General features: G+C 41.0%; 1 protein-coding gene across 6 annotated transcripts in view; it reads left to right on the top strand.

Moving 5' to 3' along the window:
• The window catches only part of LOC140258647 (rho GTPase-activating protein 17-like), a 38,714-nt gene extending 15,044 nt beyond the window's left edge, over nucleotides 1-23,670 (top strand). Inside the window, exons 2-21 of one of the 6 annotated variants that reach the window (XM_072349119.1) lie at nucleotides 2,400-2,439; nucleotides 4,958-5,062; nucleotides 5,900-5,976; nucleotides 7,045-7,156; nucleotides 7,339-7,415; nucleotides 7,931-8,042; nucleotides 8,927-8,995; nucleotides 9,158-9,239; nucleotides 11,267-11,394; nucleotides 11,742-11,853; nucleotides 12,384-12,465; nucleotides 12,901-12,981; nucleotides 13,394-13,507; nucleotides 13,759-13,850; nucleotides 13,992-14,148; nucleotides 15,380-15,622; nucleotides 17,557-17,720; nucleotides 18,137-18,751; nucleotides 19,674-19,697; nucleotides 22,731-23,669. In XM_072349119.1, coding sequence (XP_072205220.1) covers nucleotides 2,400-2,439; nucleotides 4,958-5,062; nucleotides 5,900-5,976; nucleotides 7,045-7,156; nucleotides 7,339-7,415; nucleotides 7,931-8,042; nucleotides 8,927-8,995; nucleotides 9,158-9,239; nucleotides 11,267-11,394; nucleotides 11,742-11,853; nucleotides 12,384-12,465; nucleotides 12,901-12,981; nucleotides 13,394-13,507; nucleotides 13,759-13,850; nucleotides 13,992-14,148; nucleotides 15,380-15,622; nucleotides 17,557-17,720; nucleotides 18,137-18,751; nucleotides 19,674-19,696 — 2,485 coding nt within the window. In that variant the 3' untranslated portion in view covers nucleotide 19,697; nucleotides 22,731-23,669. Of the gene's footprint in view, nucleotides 1-2,399; nucleotides 2,440-4,957; nucleotides 5,063-5,899; nucleotides 5,977-7,044; nucleotides 7,157-7,338; nucleotides 7,416-7,930; nucleotides 8,043-8,926; nucleotides 8,996-9,157; nucleotides 9,240-11,266; nucleotides 11,395-11,741; nucleotides 11,854-12,383; nucleotides 12,466-12,900; nucleotides 12,982-13,393; nucleotides 13,508-13,758; nucleotides 13,851-13,991; nucleotides 14,149-15,379; nucleotides 15,623-17,556; nucleotides 17,721-18,136; nucleotides 18,752-19,673; nucleotides 19,698-21,529; nucleotides 21,575-22,730 lie in introns of all 6 variants that reach the window. The other 5 variants (XM_072349120.1, XM_072349117.1, XM_072349123.1 and 2 more) reach the window with 5 other exon arrangements.
• The last annotated feature ends 1,261 nt before the right edge of the window (nucleotides 23,671-24,931 follow it).

Below are 24,931 nucleotides of genomic sequence, written 5' to 3'. Positions count from 1 at the left end.
CCTTTTTTCCTCTGAAGGTAACTTATATAAAATGCATTTTGTGACTCCCAGTAGCTAAAAGGGAATTTGCAAAATGCTGCGGTTATAGCAATTTGATTATTGCAGCATGACTGGGGAAAAACTCAGTGAACTCAGAACTGAAAGCTTTTTAATGTAAAATTAAGTGGTACTCCCTGCCAGGGCATAGATCTTCTGCAGCTCATGGTTTAAATGATGCACACACATCCAGTTGTAGGTACTCTAAATGTTTTTAGAAATTGTTTTGCGTTGTGCCATCTGAGGTGGCTGTTTCATGTCATAAAGCTGCTTGTTAGGTTAATGTGTGTTCTCTTCTGGAGTGCCAGAATTCCTTTGGAGGTGTCTGTTTCATACCACGTAAATACATAAAAGTGGGTCAGCATGGAGGGTAAATAAACTGTTGAAATACCTTCCTCTAATTTGTTCCTCTCCACTAAGCCAAATTAAAGGCTAGAGCTGTGTAGAGGGGAGTCAGTGCAAACATGAGTTACAAAATGTGGATGTGGAAACCAGCTGCCTTTATTCTTAAACAGATTTCTAGGCAGAAGGAGGAAACTGAGACCTGGATATACATGCAAAAGGAGGGGAGGGCTGCTCTCCCATCACCCTTGCTGTAGTTTATTGTAAGGGTTGCCATCCAGAGGGCCCTTGACAGGATTGAAAAGTGGGTCCATGTGAACCTAATAGGTTAAACAAAGCTGCGTAGGTGTTGCACTTGGGTCAGGGCAGTCCTAGATATGTATATGGATTCAGAGAAGAACTTATGGAAAGCAACCCTGCAACCCTGCTGAGAAGAACTTGAGAATTCTGGTGGATGAGAAGCTGGACAGCGAGTCAGCAGTGTGCACTTGTAACCAGGAAGGCCAACTGCATCCTGGGCTGCATCAGCAGAAGGATGGCTGTGGAGTGGGGAGGGGACCATCTTCCTCTGCTCTGCCCTTATGAGGCCCCTTCAGGAGTTCTGTATCCAGTCCTGGGGCCCCCAGCACAAGGATGATATGAAGCTATTGGAACAAGTCCAGAGAAGGACTACAAAGTGATCAAAGGCTGAAACACCTCTCCAGCTGTTTCAGAATTCTTGGTCTTGTATAGAAGTCATTGCACACCTCATTTGCACAAGTGCTACGTAGTGCTGTGTGCTTCTGTCAGCTCAGCTAGCTCACATGGATACCAGTTGCCACTTGAGCTTAGGCTGTTCTTATGGTGAGCACCCTCTACAAAATCTTTTAAAGAATGTGCTGCTGTTACTGGAGCATTTCCAGTTCTTTGGAGCTTCCGGTGGGATTTGGCAAGAGTGCTAACCTGATCATTAACCTCAACAATTAAATGACTGACCTCTTACAGGGTATAATTCTGTTCAGGCTCACTAGTTCTATTTGTGTGGAAGTTCTAGTCGTGTGTATTTTCCTAAACAAATAAACATTACAGTTCTTGCAGTTTGTATTTCTATCAAAATATTAATGGCTTTTGAGCACTGCTGTATTCTGCTGTTTAATTATTGAGCACTTGATGGTTCACCAACAATTCGAGTAGATAATGCACCATGAAACTGAAGTCAAATACCTTTAAAAAAAATTCAAGTGAACAAATGTTACATCTCAAGACGTGCTCAGCTGATGAATCCCCATCAACAGAATAGACTTTCTGCAGATGGTCAGGCTTGCAGCGAGGTATTGAACAGTTCCTAAGATCAGAAGGGACACGGTGCCATAGACAAACTGACAGACAGCAGGAGGAAGTACTGCTTTGTGAGCAAAAAAAAATGAAGTACCAGGATACCTCAAAGTCCCCTACAGCGAGAGATGGGATGAGCTGAGTTTCTCTTGATTCTGTAGATAAATCAAAGGTCTGTTAAGGCAGTGTTATAGAAGAATAAATCAACGCCAAGCAAATCTGGTTCAACATTAAACAGGTCAAAGTTTGTGTGTAAACTGGGAATTTGAAAGGTGTAGAACTGAGTGCCAGAGGTTTGAGTGTGTGTATATAAGCACAATTAAATAGCAATCTTTAATATTCTGGATGGAAGCCTTCAGATATTTTTCTGTTGAGAGTAGACCTTTACTAGGAAGGCTGTTAACTTCTGACACTACTTATTTTTTTCAATGATAATACTAAAATGTTAAAAGAGATTTGGGTAATCAAGCAAAATGGGGTCATGGGAGGGTTTTTGGTAAAGGTCATGTTGATAGAAGATGAAGGTGAGGTGGTCACACTTCATTTATACATGTTACCAATTGATTTATTACTGACAAAGTATAAAAAGATGGATTTGGTTGCCCTGTGTTTCTCACTGTATTCCTTTACTGTCAGGTGAACAGATAACAAAGCATTAAAGTCGTTTCTGCTGATTTGTCTGATAATGTTCTTTTTTCCTTACCTAGGGCTGAGAAAACGGAGGTTCTTAGTGAAGACCTGCTGCAGGTATTGTAACACAGTTAACACGTGTGCTTACCATTCTGTTTGTGAAGCGTGAGCCTCTGAATTTTGTGGAGTACCTATTAAAAAAATAAATGGGTAGAGCACGATGAGCTGGGAAGGAGCAGTGATTAGACACAGCTGGTTTGTCTTCACTTGCCCTGCTTTGGAAGGGACCATCTTGGCCTTTAAAAGAAATGGCAAAAAGCGTGCCAAGGTCATGCCAACAGATGTCATTTTTGGAATTGTTCTGAGTGCATAAGTGCTTCTAGTTCAGCTTGCAGTGTTTGTTCTCAGACTTGTCACACTGGCGTTTGTTTGCAGACTTGTCATTCTTATGATATATGCCATCTCATCAAACGTTTCGTGGTGGATTTCTGGTTGCTGCTGTTAGGTTACAAGGTTGGCTGATTACACAAAACAAAGTGACTACAGACTTGTTCTTCTACATTGTTCTCTTCCTTTGGTTGTTTTGTGAAAGGCTTTTTTATTATTTAAAAAAAAGGGGGGGGGAAAGAAGGCAGATGAGTTGGCCAGAGCCAGGTACACCAGCTGCTCCTTCAGCCTTCTGTGCTATGGTTAGTTCAAGTCAGTTTCTAAGCATCTTAATATGCTGAAGTTCAGGACCTGTGTAGGAGACACGGAGGCCAAACAAATGAGGTGTTACTTTTATTTCATCTCTCTCCAGCTGTTCTGATTAAAGTAGAAGATGAGAGAATGTATCAGCTTTAGAACTTGAATTCAGCTGCAACACATGAAGTCATTTTGAGTAATGGTGAAGTGATCTGACCTGAAACTCTGCGCTCTGCTTTCCATGGGACTGCTTTATTTGAGCCACAGATATCTCAGCAGTTTGACAACGCCATTTTTAATTTCTAAAGGGGTGTGCACAATTAACTGATAGAAGGGGTGTTATTTAAACACCTTGATAGCCTTTAAAGGCCCATCTGTTTTCTTGGTTAGCTGCAGAATAGCAACAAGAAGTGAAAGCCAAAAGTTCTGCTGCTTGTTGCCAAAAAAATTTTGCAAGCAAGGCTTTCCCAGGCACAGAGCAGACTGGCTACACCCAAGTGGAAGAATTTATTCACTTGTTTGTTTGCTCTTGGGGGCTCATGGAGGGGAGGGAGGCTCTTATCTAACTGAAGAGTTTAAAAGCATGGTGCTCTCCATCTTGTAAATGTTCCAGTATTTTTATATTTATCTCTGGCTCTGACATAGGGTTGTCGTAGCTCTTTTGGTTGTGGTTTTGTTGTGTGGTTTTTTTTTACTGTTTTGTGGAGTGTAGTACTCCATTTCCAAATATCTCTGTTATCTTCCATCTGAAGAGAAGCGGTGTGATTCAGTACTGCAAAGGCTTCTACAATGGGCCCCCTTTCTGGGATGCCCTTATAGCCTACGCTGAAGCACTCACTCGATGCTTTGTACACTGAAGGTGCCCTGTGGTTGCAGACAACTTGGCCTTGAGGTCACATTTTCAGTTCAGAGGTAGCTTAATGGAGATTAATGTTTCCTGTGGTTTTCATGTTGTTTTTGAGCTCAAAAGTATATCAGCAGAGAGTATATTATCATGAAGTTTTAGGGTCAAGTTCCTCCTATCCCTTTGGGTTTGGCATTCTGGCTGTCTGGAAAGAGGCTGTTGGAACGTTGGCTCTTCAGGGCCTTTCTGGGGAGTGTGAGCAGCACTTGTGGCTGCTGTGGGCTGGCAGAGTGCTTGGGGTGGCTCCTCATTGGGGTAACTGCACTTCATGTAGGGATGAAAACCTGTGTTTGGTGTTTGAACAAGTCTTAACTGTGTCCCCTTCCAAAAATACTTTCACAAATAGGATCTGATTTGCAATGTGTTGGTAGCTTTTAATCTTGACTTTAACAAAATATAAATTAAACTTCTTAGCTGCAACAGTGGACTGCAAAGAGTCCCACCTTATCCATGTATCCTTATATGGACTTCTTAGAAGTGGGCTGAATTCTTGAGATTTCAGAGGAGGTTTTCGTGGGCAGTTTCTCTGCACTTGAACAAAATAGGTGTTAGGAAACTTTCTAGCAGCTCAGCTTGGGTTCATCTTGAGTCTGTCAAGAGCTTTTAGTCCTGTTAGTACTGTGTGCCCTGAGCTTGGCAAAGCTGCTGCTGCTCTCTGAGGGGATCTGAGGAGCCAGTGCTGCACTCTTGTGCTCAGGGCAAGGCTCTCATGCTGGTAGTAGGGATGTTATGCATATCCTATCCCAGCAGTTATTGTCCATAAGTGCATAGTAAGCCTATTGAGAAGGGAAAATGTGTCAATCTTACCTGGATGCATGTTGTTCTAGATGTGAATTTACAGAATTCTGTCTTCATTAGAATGTGACATATTTTTGCTTTCAGGCACTTCTGTTAAGCATCTGAACTTCTTTGTAGGCTACAAAACTTGAGAAATAAGCAAGCCAGAACTAAATGTGATATAGGAGGAAGTTTTTTTCTGCTGAGGCCAAGAAAATAACTTCTGTTTCTTATTTTCTTTTCCTCCTCTGACCCCCCTCTGCCTACTAGATTGAGAGACGTCTTGACACTGTGAGATCTGTTTTCCACATCACACAGAAACGGTTAATTGCATGTTTTCAGGGCCAATATGGTACAGACCCTGATAAGAGACATGTAAGTACAGCTGCTCTTTGGTTGTCTTCTGAGACCAGTCTGAATACAGCCTGGCCTTCTCCATTCTGATCAGCCACTGTGCCTGATGTTATCAAAGAGAATTGTGACTGTAAAATAATAATTATGTATATATAATTCCACATTTTGACATTATTTGGTAAAATACTAGCTATAGTTCACCATCCAGATTTAATAACATGAACTTGGAATACATTAGTATTGTCAGGACACCCATTTCTGCAGTGTGTTGAGTTCCTAACACTTTTGTAAGAGCTAAGTAAAGGCAATGCTTTGCCTTGTTCATCAAGCTCCTCATGTTTACAATTGCCTTTGAGCACAAATTTCTCAAGTTAACCATAACCCTTCTGTGCATACATAATTTCTGCCCCTTAACTTTCTTTAGCAAAGCCACAGGAAGGTTTCCTTGATACATTAAATCCACAAATAATTAAAATTCAAATTTTCTCCTTTTATTGAAAAACAATTATTCTAAAAACGGGCACAGAAAACATACATCTGCGGGGAAATGAATGGCCAAGTTGCTTAAATCTCATGTTTAAAGAAATTCTCAAGTGAAAGGTATTTAGTAATGTTACAGTAGTTGTAGTACAATTTGGACTAGTCATTTGAACTCAAACTGCTTTTCACATTAACTGAGATTATGAATCTTTCAGCTTGAAACTTCTTGTGACTTTCATTTTCTTAAAGTCAAACCATGAGTTTCATATATGTATAATAGGAACAAAATGGAAGAAATATTTAGGGGCTTTATACTGGAAAAGCTGGAAAGGGTCAATAGCATTAAGTAAACTAAACACTGTTCATTCTGCTCCATAGAAAAAGCTTCCTCTAACAGCTCTTGCTCAAAATATGCAAGAAGGATCTGCCCAGCTAAGTGATGAAACTCTGTTGGGGTAAGTACCTGACTGTCTTTATTAATAGTTGTCTGAGATTTTATTGCTTGCAGAGCTCTAATTAGAGACTTTATATACACAAAGGCTGTTCTCAAGCTAATGAGACTAATATTTCTAGATTCCCTCTCTAACTCATGGGGTTTAAAAGTGAGCAGTCGTTTCTTCTGGAACATTTCTAAAAACAAGTTTTAGGCTTGCTCTGAATTGCATTCCAGAGGATTCTGATATTCTGCTGTTGTAAAAGCTTTTGAAAATTAGCTTATCTCCTTGTGGACTGTTAAAATGATTGCCCCGATTTAAAGTTCAAAATCTAGTATAAATGCTACGTTCTGCAGATTCACATCAATGGCTTCTAGTTTAAAGGAATGCCATTTTCCTTAGACTGGCAAAGTATTTCTTTGCTATCTTCAGGAAAGCAGTTGAAACAAACATCAATATGCTGAATTTCTGAAGCAACTGTTTTCTTGTTGCTGATGGAGATTCTGATGGAGACAGTGGGAAGAACCCAAAAGCATCTGTGTGCATTTTTGCAAGCTGTTGCATAAGATTTAAACATGGGTCAAAATTATAAAGAGGATGTGTTTTCTTTAGAACAAGCTTGAAGCAAAGGTCAAAGTATGATTTTGGAACCTGTGACTGCTTCCTTTTGATTACCTGCAATTACAGCATTAAGACTTTTTTTTGTATTAAAGTGGCTTAGGAGAAAATTAAATACTGCATTGAGCAATTTTTTCTGTGCCTGTTAAGATGGAAAGATAAGCTTCAAAGTAAATACTAACTTTTCTGTCCTTGGGATCATTGTAATCATCTAGTGACTTAAAGCCTCCAAAACTATTGTAATGGTTAAGGAATTACAGACAGCAAAGGTTTAATAGCACTCCTTGCCTATACAGAGTTTGCCAATGACATCATAGAACAGCTTGTTTTTATGGCATTAATGACTTGCTTTGTACAATGCAGGCTTTCTAAAAGGGTAGCAAAAAGCAAAGCCCCACAATTGTTATTTTGAATCTTTCTTCTTTAGTCAATAGTAACTCACATTGCAACCATTTCCTACAATTCTTAAAGGAAAATGCTAGATACGTGTGGTGATGCAGAGAATAAATTGGCATTGGAGCTCTCCCAGCATGAAGTACAGATTGAAAAAGACATTTTAGAACCACTGAGCACACTAACAGAGGTAAGTCACGTCAGCCTGGCTGAAGAAATAAATCTGGATGTATCAACTGCACAAAATGGTTTATCTCCTTGCTAATAAGATAGCTAGACATGAGTTACTGGTGGAAAGTGAGCATGAATTCTACAAAATGCAGCATGATGCACTCTTCAGAAATAAATGTATGCCTTGAATTCTGGTTCTAGGTAGAGATTCCCAACATTCAGAAGCAGAGGAAACAGCTTGCGAAGCTGGTTTTGGACTGGGATTCTGCTAGGGGAAGGTAAGAAGTAATTCAAAATACTTAGTCCCACACTGTTCACGTTGGCTTCTCGTTGACACCTGTATTGGTTGTTAATATACAGATGGTAGCAAATGTACAGAAGGAATAAGCAAAGGAAAACTCACCAGTGGTGGTGCCTTGGCTGAAGAAGCTGGGGCAGTCCTCACTGGAGAGCAATCTCCAAGAGATGCTGTCTCAGTGGGAGTCAGCCCTTAATGAGGTCTCAGAGGGGATGGAGTCGAGCTCCACCCCTTACGGGAGCACAGCTACATCACTCTCACCTGTGCTCCCACAGCTGACCCCACACTTGCCTCAGCTGATTAATCAGAGGTTCAGGCTGTGATTACCAATCTCCCATACAACACCTGATCTGATGTTGGTATTTGCTTACCTGAAAACCCCTGAAATGATTGGCTTTTTCTGGTCAAAAGAAAACAATTTTAGAAGTGAGCCCTCAATACAGACTCTTGATTAGTACTGGATTTTGCCAAATGACTGAAGCCTTTCTTCTGCAGGTATAACCAAGCCCACAAGACTTCAGGAACAAATTTTCAAATGCATCCTTCAAAAATAGATTCCCTTAAGGAAGAAATGGATGAGGCTGGAAATAAAGTAGAACAATGCAAGGTATAACAAGAGGCATCTCTGTTGTTTACACATATCTCTCATTAGCAACAAGTATGGCTGCTTCCATAAGCCTTGCTTGTGGCACTAGCTGTCTTGCTCGTAGTCACAAGTTACACGTCTGGTAATAAACTGTATGTTTTAATGATGTAATTAGGGCTAGTTAAACACTGAAGTGCTTTCATTAAGAGGAGCTTTACTTTTCAGGATAAGTATTTTACATTATTTGCTGGTTTACACTGAAACAATTATATGAAAAAACTATCTTAGCCTTTACTTAAATGTTCAGGGTGTCTGTGTGCCTTCAGCCACTGAGTAGCCAGGAGGTGTGAGCACAGCTCTGAGCAGTTTACATTCAGTTTCACTTCTCAGTTGTTGAATGCTAGGTTATGATGCAGTTGAACTGAGACTCCAAAACCTTATCTTTTCATTCCAGGATATGCTTTAAATAATCCTGCCATACAATCCAATCACCACCTTCTTTGCTGTATTAAGCAGGCATTTTGAATGAATTTCTTGAAAGAAAATGAACGGTGTGGTTTTAAAGCATTGTTACCAACTATTCAGAAATGAAGTGTACTCTTGTGTGTACTTTCCCTAACAAAAGTAAAGTATAGATTCTATATTGTGTTCTCACAGAATTATAAGATGCTGTCTAAAATGTGTGCTTTTAACTCAGAGGAAGAGTTAGCAGTTACCAATAGTTTATCCCATTAATTCACTTTGAGCTTACCACTTAGGGTATATTGCAGAGTGGGTGGATGCAGCCTGAATCAATAGTTCAAACTTACTGCAGGCAAGATAGATGTGCATACCGTCTTTGTGTATAAGTTGGAATACCTTTGTAAATTTCACTTGCTATTTTGCATCCTTTTCTTTTTTCAAAGGATCAACTAGCAGCAGATATGTATAACTTTGTGTCCAAAGAAGGAGAATATGCTAAGTTTTTTGTTATGGTGAGTATTTTTTTTTCAGTATGAGCTTGACTGCAGCACTTACGCATAGACACTCAATTCTGAAAGATCACATTTTATGTGCTAAACCTTCTAGTCTTATGTTATGTACTCATCAGAAGCTAATGCTCTTTTTGTTTTTTAAAATGTGGCTTCTGTTCTCAGTTATTAGAAGCACAAGCAGATTACCATAGAAAAGCATTAACAGTCATAGAAAAGGTCCTACCCGAAATTCAAGCCCATCAAGGTAAAGTAACCTGTGCTCTGGCTGATGCTTCTCCTTGCCTGTGCCACCTATGCACAATATTCTTCTTCTTTATCTTGATTCTTTTGCATGCAGTCTTAATAAATAAGGTCATTTTGATCTACTTAACAATTTGCATTCCCAAGCATAATTCCATCTTTGCTCTATTCTCTGGAGTTCTCCAGCCATATTTTAACACTCAAATAGAATACTAAGGATCTGTCTCCAAGAGGATAAAGGAAGGATTTTTTTTCTATTTACCATGTGACCTTTTGCTAATTAATACCTGACTCTTCCAGACAATAAAAATTTGTGATTTAGGAACTTCTTTGTTTCTTGAATAGCTAGTAGGCAATCAGCAGAAAATTTCCCATGATTCTAAACAGCTTTTTTTTTCCCCTCCCTCCTATGTAGCCTTTTTTCCCAATGTGCACACTGCAGTGTTGAGTTTGCTGTGTTGAATATCAGCAGTTAACGGGCTAGTAAGAGAGCTGCATCTCTTCCCCATGCTACTAAGATTTTCATTGTCAGCATAAAATAAGAAGAGTCATTAATGGTTCAGTGTGAAGATGCACCGTGTGCTACTGAAATTACTATCCTAAATTCTGACTGTACTGATTCTGAATCTACTGATTAGTAGAAGTAGGTTGAACATAGTCTGAGTGATGTTCGGAGCTGAACGAGACTCAGCTATCTTCTGTAGCAGGTTATATGCATACTGTAAAAAGATGAACCATTAAACTAAAGATGCCAAGAAATATGAGCATCTTGCTGAAAGATGACAGAGAATGATCTGTTCTCTGTCGATCTGATGAAATGCAAAGTAACAAACAAACGATACTTATGCAGGGTTAGGGCTGCATTATGGCTGCGTGGAAGGCTCTGTTTACAAGATACAGATCCAGGTGGTTTAATTTTCCTTTGTTGCTTAGCTGCTTTGTGCAAAGCTTTTCATATGGTGAGTGCTTCAGTCCAGATTAGCCTTCCTTAGAAGGTGTCCCCAGAGGGATGCGATCTGAGTGGTCCAGTGTCTAAATGTAGGATGTGACTGCAGTTGTTTCTAGCTGCAGTTGACTTTGACTGTGACTTTGAACAACTACTGAGATTTCTTTGTTTGCTGTAACTTGTAAAACTGATGAAAATAGCATGGACCTCTCATGATACGTTACTGAATGAGGGGAAATAAAGCCATGTGAAGGGGATATAGTTCATATGTTGTTGGTTCTTTTTTCTTTAAAAAGAAAAAACAAAAATTCTTTGCAGAAATGCATCTTGTCTTTGGAGGACTCTTTCAACATCTTAACCTTTTTTCCATACGAAAGAAAGAATGCATCTTTACTAACAATTAATAACGTTTTACATCTGCATTTTTCAATTAAGACAGCAGAAATAGTGGGTGAAAAATAACTTGCAGGAAACTAATTCACATTCCATTTGGAGAAATGTGTGCCAATTCTGACTTTAAAAGCTAAGGAACAATCAGAAACTGTTAAGGTGAAAATCTGTGCAAGTGTTAGTGATATACTGCAAATGAGATTGTAAGATTATTAACACCTATTTGAAGTTGTTGATTTTTAAATCAGCAATAAACTTAGTGTTACATTAACAGCTCTGTTTTATATGTACCTCGAATACGGGTAAAACTCAGATCTGCCCAGGTCCTGAAATCTGGACAAAGTTTTTCTCAAGGATTCTTGTTAACCTAAGACTTTTGGAGTCTTAGTAAATCAGAGTCAATGTAATTTTCAGACATGTGTCAGCCTAGTAAGACATGCTTTCAGTTACATGAAAGATACATATTTGGTTTGCCATCCAGAAAGATGCAGAAGTATTTTTTTTTTACTGGGAATACTCACAGGCTCATGTTCTCTTTACTCATATGAGGGATGTTACCTATCAAGGTCTGTACAACTCCTACCATGTTCTGAAAATTTCTTAGCTGTAGTAGAGACTTTCTTCTTCACTTGCCTGGGATGTAATTCAAGTGATTGTTAGATATTTTGCTCAGTGTTTTGGTACTCTTCAATTAGACAAATGGACTGAAAAACCAGCTTTTGGAACTCCATTAGAAGAGCATCTCAAGCGCAGTGGTCGTGAAATTGCAATCCCTATTGAAGCCTGTGTAATGATGCTTCTGGAGACGGGGATGAGGGAGGAGGTAGGTAACACTACATCATGCTCAATGAAGGAAAGGCGAAAAATGTAGTGAAACTCATGGACTGATGTCTGTGCTTCCTAAGTTTGCTTAAGTAGCTTTTCTCATTAATGTAGATAATAAGTCCTGTAACATAAAGGCTTCAGCACTATTTGTAGTATATTTGAGATTGTAGAATGGAAAATGGGTAATGGATCAAGGAGTGATGGGGGACCATCACTGGTTATAGTATCAAGTGTTATAAGATGATGTTGATGCAAGAGTCAGCTTGGTAAAGTAGTATAAAGTGAAGACACTGAACTATAAACTGCTTTGAGAGAGTCATAAAGCTTTTATTTTTTATCATGCAGGGCTTATTCAGAATTGCTGCTGGAGCCTCCAAGTTAAAAAAGCTTAAAGCTGCCTTAGACTGTTCAACTTCACAACTTGATGAATTTTATTCTGATCCCCATGCTGTTGCAGGTACTATGAATGCTCTGAGTCAAAACAGATGCAAATGGATAGAACACAAGTTTATTCTGTTTGTTTAACTGTTGACTTGCTACGGTGTTGGCCTCTGTGCAGATAAACAGCGAATGGAAGTAAAATGAAATGTCAATTAATTGAGTAACTTAACATGGTTATGTATAGGGCACACATGCTGAACATACTTGGTGTGCCTGCATGCCAGAGTAGAGATTAAAATTCAGGTGATTGTGGTAGTTCCAATATTATATTTCTCAATTGGTCATGCTGGTACTTCCCATGAGATTAGAGCCATATGTTGCTTTACTAAGGTTGTTTTGAAGGATGCTTCATAATTTGATAATACACATTTCTGTCTAATTACAGTAATGACCAACAAGCTTCTTATGTTCAGTGCTGAATTGATTATGGAAGTGTCAGGCTGTCCTGATATTTCACTGGAACTTGAGTACTGTTGCACAGATAATACAGTAATTTTAAATAGACAGAAAGCATTGGCTAAGAAATTTGTCTGTTCCACATTGCAGGTGCCTTGAAGTCCTATTTGCGAGAATTGCCAGAGCCTTTAATGACTTACAGTCTTTATGAAGAGTGGACACAAGCTGCAAAGTAAGCATGCTACAAATGGTGATGTAGAAAATGTTTACATTTTTTTGTCCAATTTGGATCCTCGGGTGAACTCAAAAGTCCAAGCCCACATCGTTTCTGAACACGCAGATGTTTTCTCTAGAAAATTAGTTAGACTTTTGTGTTGTACCTTAATATTAATGGTCAAAAGTGATGAAATGTCTAGCCCTTTTATCTTTAAATATAAGGGCTGCTTTCAGACTACTGCCTGAATGGTGTTGATGCTTAAGCAGTTTTGGCTTTGAAGACTGAGATAATTCAAACATTTGAAAAGCAGGTTGTTGAATTACTGAGTACAACAACGTGCATCAGTTAGACATAAATGGAAAATTACACAGTCATTTCTTCTTGTTCTCTTCAGAAATTTTTGTGATCTGTAAGAAAGATGTAATAAATCTTTTTTTTTTTCCCTTTTAGTATTCAGGACCAGGATAAGAAGCTGCAAGAATTATGGAAGATTTGTAACAAATTACCTAAACATTATCATGCTAATTTCAGGTACATGTGCACATGTATTGACTTGTAATGCTTAACCATCAGAGCGGCTGTGCAGCTATTTTTGATATTAATTAGCTGAAACTCTAATCCTCTTTTTTTTTTTTTTTTGACTTGGCCAAATTCTATTAGATTTATACAATGTCATCCTGTTTCATCAAGTTAGTCTGTGTGCAAGAGTTTGGTAGTGGTAGTAGAATTTTTCAGCCAAGTTAATTCACTACTGACTGTAGCAAAATAGTGATGCGTAGAACTCTTCCATTTAAAGGATTACGCTTTTGGCAACTTGCTATATATATATATATATATATATATAGCTTGCTATTTATGTCCTCAGCGTTGCACTGACTTCCATCACATTATATGGTAAAAACTCATCGGTGTTTAATTAGTCTTTTCATTTTTATTTTTTTAGGTATTTAATCAAATTTTTAGCAAAGCTTGCACAGAACAGTGATGTCAACAAAATGACACCCAGCAATGTCGCAATAGTCTTGGGCCCCAACTTGTTATGGGCAAAAACAGAAGGGTAAGTGGTTTTACGAAAGGTACAAAACAAAACTCCCATGAAGTTGTGGAATTTCCCATCAGGTTGTTTTAAATCATGTAGACTATTCACAGCAACAGAGTACTTGCTTAAAAAAGATATTTAAAGTTGCTCTGTGTGGTACCTGGGGGTGTGCTGGCTCATCACGCTTAGCATAATGTGCCATTTAAGGCCAGATCTCTTTTCTTACTTCGACAGAACTGTATGTGCTATTCTGTGCATCTCTTCCACAGATCCCTTGCTGAGATGGCGGCAGCAACTTCAGTCCATGTGGTAGCAATTATTGAGCCGATTATTCAGCATGCAGACTGGTTCTTCCCTGGAGGTAAATTCTTGCTGTAGTTAAAGGAATTCTGTATTTGTGATAACCCTTTGAGGGTAAACCTCCAGTAGCTTTTTTTTTTTTTTTTTAAAGTGACACCATTTTGTATTTATGTCATCTGATGAATGTTGTCTTTTTTTCCAGATCAAGACTTCAATGTGTCTGGGGCATTTGTTGCAGTTCCTGCTGTTAATTCTAATCACTTGTCACACACTGGGAATGAATATGATTCTGGGACACTGGAACGGAAGAGGCCTGTGAGCATGGCTGTAATGGAAGGGGATTTGTTGAAGAAGGAAAGGTATGTTTTGTTCTCAGATTAGGTTTTAAGTCTTCGTTCCTGAGAACTGGACTACTTAGGCTGTAGTTAGGCACGTGGTTAGTGGTCTCAAGAGGAGAATTTTGTGAAAATACTGTAGGTAACAATAGTGATTTATTTTCCCCCATGTTACTGCAGCCTGAGGAAGGTTCAAAGGTAATGTACTGGATGTACTCTGTGCATGACTTTAAAATTAAAAAAAAGGCAGATATTATTGCTTCCAATCATCATCTTCCTATTGCAGATCTGGGGGGGTCTGAAATCCAGTGAAACAGAAGTGTATGTAGTAACATCTGTCAGTATCTAACTTCTGGTATTCCATGGCTTCTTTTCAAAGCCCATAAGCCGAGGTGGTGTTACCTGATGCCTTCATGATAAGACTTCTGATTTGAAGATGGTACAGTATACCATGGCAAATAGTAAAATGCTAAAAAAAAATAAATATTATTAAAACATGCTGTTTTCCCACATAACATGCAGTGTAACACTCATTTATTATCACTCATACCATGAATATTGAAGTGATGTGCTGTTTTGTTTATAGCTATTTATGCAAATGTTAAAGTGTTACCTCAGTGCTAACTGTGGTTAGCCACATGTAATTTTATCAGTGCTGACAGAAGGAGCAGAAGAAAATCAGTTCAGGATTTGTTGTCTTTAACACAACAGGCATAAAGTTCAGTTCTAGAATATACTAAACACATTCTCAGATCTGTTAGTTTCTTTATCCGTAGTTAAATAGGGGTACAGTTTTCTTTGAACAGAGTCAATCACGGAAGCATATATCCAGTGTCATTTCTAGTCTGTCTTGAAATCTGTACAGTAGCTTAGATTATGACCTGTGAATTTTGTTTCTATTACATACCGTATTTAGAGAGTAGGTAGTCTGGTGTGAAAGGAAACATTCAGTATTTTTACATGTAAATACATACGTTTTGACCTCATTGTCATCAGTGTCCGTCTTCAAATGTTATTGAGTAACTTGTTCTACTTATGTTTAGTTTACCCTCTGTGCAGATAAGCCAAGTAGTGTTGCATGTCTTAACATTAATGGTGTTATATGCAGACAATGGGAGCTTTCCTTGTTGCTGCTTTGCATGCTAGGCAACAGGGGTTGCACTTGTCTTTGTGGGTTGTAACAACCGGTTGTCTTGTTGCTTTAGTTACCTGGTGTTGGCTGGCGTGGTGTGTTTACTCTCTCTTCTTTCTGTAGCTTTGGTGTCAAGGTTATGGACTTCCAAGCAAACCCTCGGAGATGTGGCACTATAAATAGAAAGCACACATCCCCAGCTTTCCAGCCACCACTTCCACCCACAGAGGCTGGCATGCTGGCTCATTCTGGAGCGGAGCAGCACTCACAAGCTGCTGTGGCTGAAACAAGCCCAGTGGGTGCTGGTTTTGCTCTCTCTGCTGGCACAGCAGAACAGTTACAAAGTCAAGGAAATGAGGATGTCAGGTAAGAGGTACGGCTTCTGCTGGCAGTGGCTTAGCAGGCTGCTTCAGCAGCAAACTGATAATGTCAGCTGTGTCAGCTTCTAATTAGAGGGCGTGTTGTTGTATGCAGTCTTCTCAGGTGTGGGCAGAAGCACTGTGAAAGAGCTCTCTTTGTACGTGTTTTTATGAGCTTTTAATTTGAACATCTGTTCTAGAATTGGTCTGCCTAAAATAAGGAATTTCTTCTGGAAAAAATCATGAAGAATACTAAAAAAAAGATGATGATTACTGCTGTGTTGGCCTTTCCAAATTACACTCCAGAGTTGTCCATGCAGCATGATTGTCATTTTGCTGCTGAAAGAACAAAACCTGCCAGTGGCAATGCTAGAAACCCATTGGTCTTGTTTGTTGTTTCTTGTTCATGTTATCTGGATTTGTCTTTTTCTTCTGTGGCAAGTATTAGTGGTGACTGGACTCGCTAGAAAACCAGAAATCAGTTTGTCATATTTCTTTAGGAGAAGCACGTATACAGACTTTTTAGTTACTTAATTATTATGGAAACACATGTAACACATGTAAGGAAAGATATGATCATATCTTTGGTATTAGAATACATGGATTCTGAGAATAATTGCAGTAGCTTTGACTCTTCATGTCTGGTGAATGCAGCAGTTTGCTTTTATTGTTCTTGAGATCTGAGAGATGTAGCAAATGCATGAAAATGCTCATAGTGCTGCCCAAGCATCAATCTCTTGGGCAGCATCTTACATTAAAAAGCCATTATGGAGTTTTATGCAGCACTGATTCTTTTGCAAAAAGATCTCCTTTAAATATCCCTTGTAGACCGGTATTGCTCCAGTGATGTCTCTTGTGGCAGAGGAAGCTAAAATGAAACCTTGAGTTGTAGCATCTAAAAACTACATTTAAAGTCTGCACAAACTCAGCATACAAGTACTTGGAATTTAATAACAGCATCTGGAGAAAATAAGGTTGTGTTGCACTAGTGAGTAATTGAAGGGTTTTTATTGTTTTGAGATGGAAATGATGTTGCAGAGAGAAATGAATAAAGACTGTAAGTGCATAGGAAGTAAGACGAGGAGGCACTGTGCAGAACCACCTTGGCTGGTTCATACTCAATTGTTGTTTCTCTCCAATATTAAAAAGAAAGAACCGAGATGTCCTGAAGTGAATTTCAGGGGTTTAACTGGGAATGTTCTCTCAGATGCTCATCTAAGACTGGACTCCCTTGATCAGGGGAAGTGGGGTAAAAGTTTAATTCCAGGTAGAGGGGGGAGTTTCAGCCAGTAGGGAGAGAACCGCTATTCTTTCCACACCCACAGCTTTTGCAGTCTCAGAGGGTTTCCAAAGGCTCCACTGACTTGAGCAGCGAGGGCCACATCTGCCTAGTCTGTGTGAGTTACACAGCAAGTTGGTTTTCTTTTGTTTTATTTTGGAAGGGCTTCAGAGCAACACTGTTTACTCCTTGCCAGTGAACTGGATGCGATGCTGTGACAGAGTGTTTGTGGAAAGTTAACAGCTATAGGAGTAGTGAATATATTTGAGTGAGGAAATGAGAGAAGTCATTTTATGTGAACTTCATTGGTGAGATACTTCTTAGAGAATCTAAAGGGCGCTCTAGTGTGGAGACTGTGCTCTGATTATCAGTATTTAATTCGAACAGGTGTTGTGATGCTGCAGAACTACTTGGATTCCTGATTTAATTTGGTAATGGATCTTTTATACAGGTTTGCCTGAAATCTACTTGTGAATTTTGCAAAGAGTTCTAGCAGTGCTCAGTTTGCCAGTAATAACAGACAGTGCAGAAGGTTTATAGGTTAATAAGATGTTTGAGGGTCAGAACTGGAGCATGGTTCATACTGTAAACCTTAAAGGTGCAGTTAATCTGCAGAAAGCATTTTATAATCAACTTCTAACTTGAAACTTTTGATTTTTCAGTGCCTCAAAGCCTAAGGACAACACATCCTCAGCTACTCCTCCACCCGTGAGAAATGGTGGGCATGTGAGCACTGCCCCAAACCAGTCAGCAAGTAGCACTAATCAGCTTTCTGTTAATCAGCCACAAAATGCAGCAGGTCCCAGTCCCCATTCAGTCAGGAGAGGTATGATTTTTTTTGTTGTTGTTTGATTTTAAAGCACTAAGTTCCAATTGTTCTTTATGCACTGTAAAAATGCTTGCTAAAATTACTTTACCATCATGCCTGCCTTTATTCCAGACTGTGGTTCAGTTCCCTTGCCTTTCACAAGGGCCTGGCTGTATATATCTTCGTATTCCATCATGAGTGCTGGTAGTAATATTATCAACTCTGTTTAATGAAGTCACTTGACTGTTGATTGGTAAACCAGTATATACCAGTATATGTATTTCTATATTTTCCTATTGATGCCACTTTTATTTTGCAATGCACCATTTTATTTAGGTAATATACTTAAGTGTTCCACAAAGCTATTGATTCCTTCCTTTAGGAGTTTGGTTTCACAAAACACAGCCATGAAATCTCCCCTCTTCCATTCACAGCTGTTAAAAAGCCTGCGCCAGCACCTCCCAAGCCAGCCAACCCCCCACCAGGGCAGCCAGGAAGCCAAAGCTCTGCCCCAGCTGCTCAGCCGCCTTCTATCTCTCCAAAGCCACTTGCCAGAAGCTCTTCTCCTCCTGCCCAACATACAAACCAGGGAGCAGCCCTGACCTCCAGTTCCCAGGTTTCTGCACCTCGGCGATACTCCAGCAGCCTTTCCCCAATCCAAGCTCCCAGCCACCCACCACCACAGCCCCCAACGCAGGCTACTCCTCCACTGCAGCCTAAAGCAAACAATCAAGCATCTCCTGCTGCACCCAGCAGTGAACATGGACCAGAGCAGCCCTGTTACACTCCTCCGCAGACTCCAACACCACCTGATACACCCCCTCTAGGCAAGCATAGTACTAGTTCCCCACTGTCACAGCCTCAGTCATCTACTCAAGACACCTCACAGTCTCACTCTCCACCTCACAGTGGCACACTGCCAAGGCCACGGCCTGTGCCCAAGCCCAGAAACAGACCCAGTGTTCCCCCTCCTCCTCATCCTCCTTCTCAGCTGGCTGGAGATGGTATTGTTGCAAATCCCACGCAAACAGCGTCCAAAATAGTAACAGGTGAGTGGATTCTTTCATATTCAGTGCCTCCTCAGGGAGTGGAAATGAAGGAAATATCTGTAGCTATATGTAATTTTATTTTTTGAATTGAAAAGCAATTAAAATACTGAATTCACAGCTAGAATGCACCACATACCTGTTCTTCACATGGGGATCTTGAGTGTGTAGTGAAGGTCCTTCTTTTCTGAGGCAGAAGGACTTGGGGGAAGTGTGCATTAGCTTGCTTTTTGCTTTTCCCTGTGCTGGATGCGAGGCACTGGAGTAGGGGCAAACTGCACAGGGCTTTCTCCAGCCTCAGCATCGTGGCAATCTGCTGGGCTTATGCTTTGGTTTGCTGAAAAGGCAAATAATTAGGAGAAGGGAGAATATGCCATCAGCAATTATATATTTCAGGCTTTACGGGAGATAATAGATCAGCAAAGTGATCACTGATATGTGTTCTAGTGGAACAGATGCAAATGCTGAATGTTTTATTCTGTGAGCATGAAGCCTTCTGATGGGGTTTTTAAGTCAGAAATCTGGACTCTGAAGTGTCAAATACACTTAACTAATTTCTAGATTGATCTTCATTCTTTAACTGCAGGCTTTTTTCTCTTTCTGTCTTCTCACGGGAACTTAATGAAGCTCATAGTTATTAGCTTGGTAGGGATCATATTTAAATGATGGGAAAAAGTTAATAGCTGAAGAAAGTAAAAGCTAGCAGATCTTGAAGTGTGCCTCCTGGTGAGTCTTGGCTTGGTTTAGGAAGTTCTGAAGGAAAAGATAGCAAGTGTAAGACACTAATGCTTTTAAACCTACTCATGTTCAATAATGGTTAAAACTTTCTAATGACACTGCAGCTTCTGAACAATGAGACTAATGTTTTGGAATGCAAAGTGTAAATTCCGTTGCCTAACAGCTTTACCCCATGGTGCCTTCACAGGTGGGGATGGTTACTGCGAATAAGGTTTGTACTTACCAGAAACACGCAATATAAGCTAAAATGCTCCTGCACAGCAATATTTTTATTTGTAGCTTTGTTTTGTATATGCGCTTTGGAATACGTGCGCTCTGTCAACTCTGTATGTTATCTCATGTCATTCTGTGTGTAAGACATATTAGGACCTGTGCCCAACTTCAATCATCCTGTGAATATTAATTCATACTTTGGAACAAACGGTAGAAAGAACTGTAGTGAATAACCCCTCCCACAATCACCAGGTGTGAAGCAGTGACCCATTTAAAATGGATTTCTTCTCAGCACAGGCAAATGTTGCAGCTTGTACTTTTTCATCCAGTTCAGTGTTTTGTGGTTGAATTTTAGTGTAGATCTACTCTGGGTTTTCAGTTATTTTTACTTGGATCTTATTTGGCAAATTACACAATAGTGTGACTAAACCCCTTTGCAGATGCATCAGTGTCTGCATTCTGGCATATTTGCATTCTGTCAGCCCCAGCCTTGCTTATAGTCTGTTCAATTGCAGCTGCCAAACAGCACATTAATAATCTCACTGATACATAAGAGCTCAGAAATGTGCTACCTTTTTAAGGTAACAACTGCCTGACAGGCTGGAAAAGTTGAGATTGCATTCCAGAATTATCTCAAGGTCAGAAGTATAGTTTTATATACAAGAAATTAGCAATAAATGAGCAGTTAAGCAACTAAAAAGTAGCTTTGTGTTATATAACAAGACATCTCCTGATTGTACTCCTGCTCTTTCTATCAGCATCTCTAAATTAAAAAGGCAGTTCATTTCAAAACTGAATTCAGCCTTAAGGCTGTAGCTCCTGCAACTTTACAGCACTTGTAGAGAAGTTGAGGATGGGAACAATGCTGACGAGTCAAACTCCAAATAAAGAGAGTTTATCTGGTTCTGGGGAAATTGCTGTAATGCAGTTAGGTGGAATTTGTTTTACCCCAGTGTAACTGGAGAAATGCTCGCCTAGCGAGTAATAACCAGCTGGTATGCAGAGGGCTGCTCCATTAGAGGGGGAGTTTAAGTTACAAAGCATCTGCCCTGTGATGATGGTCGTGTGAATTACCACAGCAGTGCTGACTTCCAGGGAAAGCTCACTTTCAGTAGTTAGTGGTATAAGTAGGACACAGCTGTCTTGTAGTTTGGATACAATTGAAGAAACTACCAAACAAGCAAAAATTACTATAAGATCTGATTATCAACCTGCAAATGTTAGGATTAATAGATATTGGTCCTCCCAAGTGCAAACCTTAGCAGGTTGGCTTGGTAAATTGTGTATGGTAAAACAACAGTAGGAAGGCTACCACAGAGGAAAGTCTGTCAAGGAAAGCTGATGATGAAGAAGGATTCTATAGCAAAGCTGGTAAAGGGATCTAGAAAACCTGGTGTGTTTCAGTGCAGGGTCATCCAGCTTTTCCAGATCAGCCCTTTCTATTTTCCTTTAGAGAACATTTGTTCTGAATTAACACCACTGCGTATTACATAAGAGTATCTGCTCTAACATTTACACACGCACATGTAGTATTTGTTTTTTAAGCCCTGGCTGGTACTATAAACTGACTTATCTGATTCACATTGTGAAATAACTACTTTCAATTTTAACCTCAAATGATGGAGCAAGGGAAACCAGGAATAATAGAAGCCAAAATGAAGTTGCCAGCAGACTTTATAATATCAGCATGAGAATTCTGAATTGTTTTCATGCTACTACTGAATACTTGTCCATATTCCGGACAGTAATACCTGAAATTCTATTTGCAGTATTAAAGGTATGAGCCCTAGAAAAGAATATTCTAATCAAAAATTTTATTAAATAATCTAGATGTTTGACCTGCTTTCAGTATGAACTGTATTGGAAAGTTCAATGGTAAGGAAAAGGCATATGATTGGCCAACAATGTTGCTAATTTGTAATCATGTGTGTGCTAATGCCCACTACTAACCTGTCACAAATAACACTGCTTGCTTGCATTATTGTTACTGTGGCATGCAAAAAGCATGGCTGTGTATGCTTGCTTTTACATTAACATACTAAAAGTTCGGAAGACTAGAATGTGTAAAATTCGTGTTTTGACTGGCCAGTTTCACATTTTACTACTTGAGCTTACTGAAAATCATAGTTAGAAATCCCTGTATTTTGTACAGCGGCCCATTTCGTGTCTAGCTTAGCTGTACAGTTAATTACAAATACTCCTTTCCTGTGTCGTCTCACACTGTATCTCCTTTTTGAGAAGATTTGTCCTTCGTTATGCAGCAGCAGCAGGGAGGGCTGTGTGGGCTTCTAAAACTGAAGCGCATCTCTTGAATCATATTCCGAATGAAAATTGGGCAGTAGTGACAGATACTGGGGAGAATTCAGTGTCTCTGCTGCTTGGGTTCAGTTCTCTATGGTTGGCCATGGCATGAGGAATTGAGTGGGCCTGGGAAAGGAATGGGAGACATCACCTTGGGCTTCACCTCTCTATCTGCTTTGGCCTCTTCCGTGTTGTTTAGCTCAGAGCAGGATATTGTTGCACAGAGGAGATGAGTGTTGCCTCAGATCATTTCTTCATCTTATGTCAGTGCCTCCTGCTGACACCAAACATGTGCCTGGTGCTCCTAAAAGCCCTGGGTGGTGCCCTCTGGGCTGGTATGGAGGAGCTCATTTATGCTCTGTGACCATCCTGGTCTGATGTGACTGCCCAGGGTGTAGAGTGTCACTTTCTGGGGGCCTTGAGGAACGTGACATTGTCATATTTGCTTTCTGCCATTCATAGGAAATAAAAGCCTTTATGTACATGGCTAAAAGAAGGTATGCAGGAGAAATGACCTCAGGGTGAGAATACTAGTTTGCCTTAGCCCAGTGTTTCTGTTGTATGTGAGTGTGTGTGCCAGCCCTCTGTTGGAGAAATCCATGTTGATAAAAGCCCTTGTTGGTCCTTCCTTTCCCTTTTCTCCCTAAGGAAATGCAGCAGCAATGCACTACTGAGTGAGGTGTCACTGTCCAGAGCATTAAACTTGCTCTTCCATTTTTTTTTCCTGCAGACTCCAATTCCAGTATTCCTGAACCACTTCAAAACCCTTCTGCGGAGCTTCCTACAGAGGCAGCGGGCAAAGAACTGCACAACCACCTCCCTTTAGATATTGACAATGACACAGAAAGCACTGCCCTGTGAAGGAAACCAAACCTGCTTTCCTTTCCTGATGGGAAAACTGACAGAGCCCAACAGTGAAAAGCTTCTTCTGCCGGCACAGAAACCTGTGTGGGCACATTGCTGCAGGGTGAGGAGCCGTGCAGGAGAGCTGTATGATCTGTGAGTCTCAACGGTTACCCACATCCCAGATGGAAGGAATTAATTACTGCAGAAACGTGCATAGGAAGCGTAGCTGCTGCTGGTACCAAACGGTATTAGCCAGATTCCAAACGAATTTTTAAGAAGCGAATTATTAGTTATTTAAAGTTGCATGTATTACGGAAAGTAATCTTTTTAATGCCGCGGTTTAGACCTTTTTATCCTAGTTATTAGGCGTTACAAGGAAGAGAGGCCTTGCGAGAGACATTCCCTCACTGATTTGCTGCAGGTTTATGTGATGTTGAACCAAAGCCGGCACAGCGGCGGTGACTGCTGGCTCTGTCACTGCTCACAGCTGTGTGCGCTCAGTGCCTTGACAGACTGCGACTGCAGGAGGAACCTCACTGTATCGTAATCATTTCAGCGCTACTCTGTGATCAGTACCTAACCCGTATCTCATAGTTATTTGTATTAACCAGCCTGCTTTTTTTTTTGTTTGTTTATGTGGAATTAGTGACTGTTTTGAGGAGAAAAAACAACAAAAACACCTGTGGAAGTGGTTTTGTGCTTTCATAGGAAACGGTTGGACAAAACAAAAAAAACAAAACAAAAACAAGAAAAACAACTTTGAACATCTGTTTTGATGCATCAGTTGGGTGAACCTTTATAAAATTAAAGACCGTCTTTTGTCAACCTGAGCCCTCTTCATTCACGTGCGCCAAAACCTCCACCCCCGTGCTGGCCACATACCGGGTTTTGCCCATTCCCAGCTGCAACAGGTGCAATCAGTGCTACCTGTGAACCCGTCCCCGCTCTGACAGCCCCGATATTAGACGGACAGGTCGTTTCCCGAGCACCGAAAGCCGCTCCGCCGCTGCTGGGACGCCCCGTGCCGGCTCTGGCTGCGATCAGAGCCCTGAGGAGAGACTCCTTGAGCCGCAGACACCGGCCGAGCGCGCGGGCCGAAACGGGCAGGGCCAGGATTGGCTGGGTTGGGCGGGGCGGGAGTGTCTGCGGGTCGGGATTGGGCGAAGCGAAGCGAGGCGGGAAGAGGGGGGCGGGACGAGCGCTGACTGGACTGCGGCAGTGATTGGGCGGAGCGAGGCGCTCCTGGATTGGTTCCCGCTGCAGTCGTCTAGGCACTGATTGGCTCTAAGACCAGTGAGAGGCGGGACTAGGAGGTGTGAAATAAAAGCGCGTGCCGCGGTGTGAGGGAGTGGCAGCGGCGAGGCGACGGCGGCGGCGGCAGCAGCGGCAACAGCAGCAGCAGCAGCGAAGGAAGCGACGGCGGCAGAGCTGGGAACGGCGCCGGGAGCAGAGCGGAGCGCGGTGAGCCTGACCGGGGAGCCGCGACTGGGGGCCGGCGAAGTGATGAGTGGACGGGCTATTGGCCACCGCGGCCCTGTGGGAACAGGCTGTGGAGGGCGGGCGTCGCCTGTGGGCGCGCTCTGAAGGTGGAGCCACGGACGCGGCCGTGGGAAGCTGCGGGAAGGCGGGGCGGCTGAGGAGCCGTGCTGGAGGTGAGAGAAAGCCGAGCAGCTGAGAATAAAGATCTTGTGGGAAACGGGGAGAGATGAAATCACTGGTGTGAGCATAACGTGGTGTGGGAAATAATTGCAAGCAATGCGGTACAAGGTGGAAATAAAGCTTTGTGGGGGCACAAAGGGAAAGAACTGATATAACGTAATGCGTGTTGAAAATAAAGATTGAGGGGGAAAATAGCTGTAAAGACAGCACAGAGCTGCTGCTGGGACACAAAGCACGGTGTGAAGGTGTATGTGGGGCGGAGTTGTATGGATGGGGTATTTCAGAGGAGCTGGGAATAAAGATGTCGTGGGAAACAAGGCAAGAGCTGAAATCACTGGTGTGAGATTATTATTAACATGGGGAGAAAAACTGGGTAGGACATGTGCTGAAATATAAGACACTGGAGGGCTACAGGGCATGTGTTGA

This window comes from Excalfactoria chinensis, chromosome 14 (genome assembly GCF_039878825.1).
Source record: "Excalfactoria chinensis isolate bCotChi1 chromosome 14, bCotChi1.hap2, whole genome shotgun sequence".
Classification (NCBI taxonomy): Eukaryota; Metazoa; Chordata; class Aves; order Galliformes; family Phasianidae; genus Excalfactoria; species Excalfactoria chinensis.
The sequence above is the reverse complement of the archived record's forward strand: the minus strand, read 5'-3'. Positions and strand labels throughout refer to the sequence as shown.